A 4345-nucleotide genomic window follows, 5' to 3' on the forward strand; every position below is an offset into this window, starting at 1 on the left:
CTTGCTCAGGCTGTTCTCGAACTCCTGAGCTCAAACAATCCGCCCGCCTCGGCCTCCCAGAGTGCTAGGATTACAGGCGTGAGTCACCGCGCCCGGCCTCTATTTTTTATTAAAAAAAAATAACACCAAAGCACAGACGGTTTCCAAAGACAATAAAGTGTATTACAGTTAAAGAAACAGACTTTGGACTTCCATTTCCAGAAATAGCCCACACTAAATGTTCAAAGAAACTCTTCCTAATACTGAATTCCCTCAAAATGCTTTTTTGAAGTATATTGGAACTTGTTGGCCAGGCATGATGGCTCATGCCTGTAATCCCAGTACTTTGGGAGGCTGAGGCTGGAGGATTGCTTGAGGCTAGGAGTTACGAGACCAGCCTAGGTAACAGAGTGAGATCCTGCCTCTACAAAAAATTTAAAAATTAGCTGGTCATGGTGGCACAGGTCTGTAGTCCCAGCTACTCGGGAGGCTGAGGCAAAAGGATTGCTTGAACCCAGGAGTTCAAGGCTGCAGTGAGCCATGATTATGCCACTGCATCCAACCTGGGCAACACAGTAAGACCCTGTCTCAAAAAAAATTTTTTTTTTTAATTAAAAAAAAAAGTATGTCAGAGCTTGTAGTAAAGTAAGGAAAACAGTGGGAGGCAGAAATAAGTACAGGCAGTTCCCTTACATGAAACATTTGGGGCCAACAGTATTTTGGAATTCAGAATTTTGGAGGTTTTTACAGAGGTAATACCCTAAGTTTAACATACAGCATATTAATACCCCAACAGCATCTGGAACAATACCACACAATTAAACACAATCATATTTCTACAGTGAGTACAAGCCTGTACTCATATAGGTTTAGTATCAGTACCTAAGGCAAAAATTTCATTTTAAGTGGTGCCAGGCGGGTAGTTAAGCAGGCCCAAGGACATGGCGAAAGCAAATGCAAATATTCCTGAAATAACTTAAACAGAATACCTAATGAATCCCACAGATAAAAGTCCAAGAAACATGTTGACAGCCAAAAATCACTTAAAATCACAAGCCACCAAGAGTGTGAATCTGAAGAAACAAAGAAATGCTGAATCAGATCCACAAAAACTATAGGTAGCAGAATTATCAGACAATGTATATATGTTCAATAAATTTAAAGAAATAAAAGATGGGATGAAGGGTGAAAGGAACAAGAAACTATGAAAAATGATCAAGCAAATTTGAAGAAAAAAACAATTTCTAGAAATTAAAGATTCAATAACTTTGTTTTTTTGAGCCAGGGTCTTGCTATGTTGCCCAGGATGGTCTTGAACTCCTGGGCTCAAGTGATCCTCCCACCTCCTGCCATGATGCCAGGCTTACAATGTTAAGATGAAAATAACATGCTAAAAATTGATCCAGTAGCAGATGAGACCCATTTTTAGAGAGAATCAATGAACTAAAAGATCTAAAGAAATCACCTAGCCCTTTAAGATTCAAAGTATAGACAAGATGAAAGAGAAGAAGAAAAACATGGACGCTACTTATTTAAAATTCCAGAAGGTGATAATTAAGAAATAAGAGTATGTAATTTCTAAACTAATAGAAAAGAGATGCTGTTGTCAAAATGCTTGGGTTTTAATTCTAGTTCCACACTTGACCGTACAACCTCTGGCAAGTTACTTAACCTTTCTAAGCCATAGTTTTCTCCTGGTAAAATGGGATAATAGCACCTTTCCATCACAGAGGTGCTGTGACTATTAAATAAAACCCAAAACATGTACTTAGAACAGAACTCAGTAAGTGTCGCCTACTAGCAATCTAAAAAACAATAGAAAAATGTATCTGCAAAGTACACTAAAATAGTAATAAAATTAAGAAATTAAGACTGAGACAGGGAGGAAATAAGGCTATCTGGATAATGGTTTGATTTCAAAATCTGTGGAAGGGAAAGGTGAGACAATTGATCCTTCTTCATTTGTTAATTCTGCTTACACACTTCTTAGAAGATCCAGTCCCACTAGATATTTCTCCTGCTCCTTTTTCATACACTGATCTGACTCCACTCCACTCTGCAAACTCACCCAAATTTACAGGTAGTTAGAGGAGAAAAGAAACTATTCCAATCCTTTTATTCCTCATCTTAAGTTCTGCTTTGTGAATTAAAAAAAAAAAGAGAGAGAGAGAAACACACAAGAAAATCACATACTTACTTTTCATTAGTTTTCCTGATAATTCCTTTAGTGGAGAAGCGGGATTATTTCTACTGGCTACTATAAATCTGGAGGAGGATTCTTCGGTTTCCACGGAAACTTGATGAGTTCCTGCTCTGGCCATTTCAAGATGGAGAGAACGGGCACTGTCACATTCCGGGGAAAGCAGCAAGTGATTCTGAGTGTTGTTAGTTCTATTATTCCAGTCAATTCCTTCTGATTGAGTCATAAGCAATTGGGCTGAGCTAGAATCCTCCAATCTCTTATCAAGAGACTCGGTTACAAAAGAGGCTGTAGTTTCGTGTCTTTTAGATGGAGAGACAGGCTCAGCCAGTGAGCTCTGCTTCACTGTGTTCAGACTATGTGCTCTTATTCGTGACCAAGTTGTAGAGTGAAAACTTTCGGCCTCTAACCAAAATTTAACCAAATGCTCCATTCTCCGAAGTTCCATGAATTGAATGAAATAAGGGAGGACAATAGTATCGTGCAAGACTTGTTCAAGGGTCTTTGAAAGACTTGATTTGGTCTCTTGAGTCTGGTAGTCCAGACAAGATCTGCCTAAAAGACAGAGCAAAAGAATTAGTTCAGTAACAAATAATTTCAAACTGACAAACTAACCAATCACCTTTAGAAACACTGGTACCAGAGGTCTTGAATAAAGTTTACTTCCTATTAATTAAAATGAATATAAAACTAGAAATACTATGGTTTTTGTTTCTAAACAAAGAAACAGCTGTTCAAAACTTATCCAAATTATTAAAAAGTTCTTTGGTACTCAATTAATACTTATATCTTTTTTTTATTTCAAGATATTAAGGAGGTACAAATGTTTTTGTTACATGGCTACCTTTTAGAATGCTTAAGTCAGCACTTTTAGTGTACCCATCACCCAAATACTGTTCATTGTACCCAACAGGTAGATATATCTCTTTCAATGGAAATTCATACCATGTAAATTCTTAAGAAAAAAAAAATCTATGATACTAGTCTGAAAGAAAGAAAAAGAGCCATGAAAAATATTCAACCTCATTAAAAATCCCAGAAAACCAAATGAATACAAGATGATATTACTGTCTGTCAAACTGGAAGACGGTTTTTCAAAAAATAACAACAAGCACTAGTAAGGGATAAGGGAAACAGGCAACACTTCATCCACTTGTGATGAGAATGCAAACTGGCAAAACCTTTTTGGAGGAGCACTCAGGAATAAACAGCAAAGCCTTAACAAACTGCATGATTTTCTTTCTTTTTTTTTTTATTTCAGCATATTATGGGGGTACAGATGTTTAGGTTACATATGTTGCCCTTGCCCCCTCCCCCCAAGTCCCAGTTTCAAGTGTGTCCATCCCTCGGATGGTGCGCACTGCACTCTTTGTGTATGCATATACCTGTCCCCTCCTCCCCCCTCCTCTCCCCCCTGCCCAACATCCAATAGATGTTATTCTTATATGTGCACTTATGAGTACATGTGGTGCTTGTTTTTCCATTCTTGGGATACTTCACTTAGTAGAATGCGTTCCAGCTCTATCCAGGAGAATACAAGAGGTGGTAGAGCACCATTGTTTCTTAAAGCTGAATAGTACTCCATGGTATACATATACCACATTCTATTAATCCACTCAGGTATTGATGGACACTTGGGTTGTTTCCACATCTTTGCAATCGTGAATTGTGCTGCTATAAACATTCGGGTGCAGATGTCTTTTTTATAGAGCATCATTTCTTCTTTTGGGTAGATGTCCAGTAATGGGATTGCAGGATCAAATGGTAATTCTATTTGTATCTCTTTAAGGTATCTCCATATTGCTTTCCACAGAGCTTGCACTAGTTTGCAGTCCCACCAGCAGTGTATGAGTGCTCCTATCTCTCTGCATCCACGCCAACATTTATTGTTTTAGGACTTTTTGATAAAGACCAGTCTCACTGGAGATAAGTGATATCTCATTGTGGTTTTGATTTGCATTTCCCTGATGATTAGAGACGTTGAGCATTTTTTCATATGTTTTTTGGCCATTATTCTGTCTTCTTTTGAAAAGTTTCTGTTCATGTCCCTTGCCCACTTTTTGATAGAGTCATTTGATTTTTTCTTGTTGATTTTCCCGAGTTCTAAGTAGATTCTGGTTATCAGTCCTTTATTGGATTTGTAGCATGCAAAAATTTTCTCCCATT

General features: G+C 37.8%; 1 protein-coding gene across 1 annotated transcript in view; it reads right to left on the reverse strand.

Annotated features, from left to right (window-relative positions):
- AKAP10 (A kinase (PRKA) anchor protein 10) overlaps nt 1–4345 on the reverse strand; it is a 78291-nt gene that overhangs the window by 56467 nt on the left and 17479 nt on the right. Inside the window, exon 4 of the mRNA XM_012651447.1 lies at nt 2177–2734. Coding sequence (XP_012506901.1) covers nt 2177–2734 — 558 coding nt within the window. The remainder of the gene's footprint in view (nt 1–2176; nt 2735–4345) is intronic.

Source organism: Propithecus coquereli, unplaced genomic scaffold (genome assembly GCF_000956105.1).
Source record: "Propithecus coquereli isolate 6110/MARCELLA unplaced genomic scaffold, Pcoq_1.0 Scaffold355, whole genome shotgun sequence".
NCBI classification, from domain to species: Eukaryota; Metazoa; Chordata; class Mammalia; order Primates; family Indriidae; genus Propithecus; species Propithecus coquereli.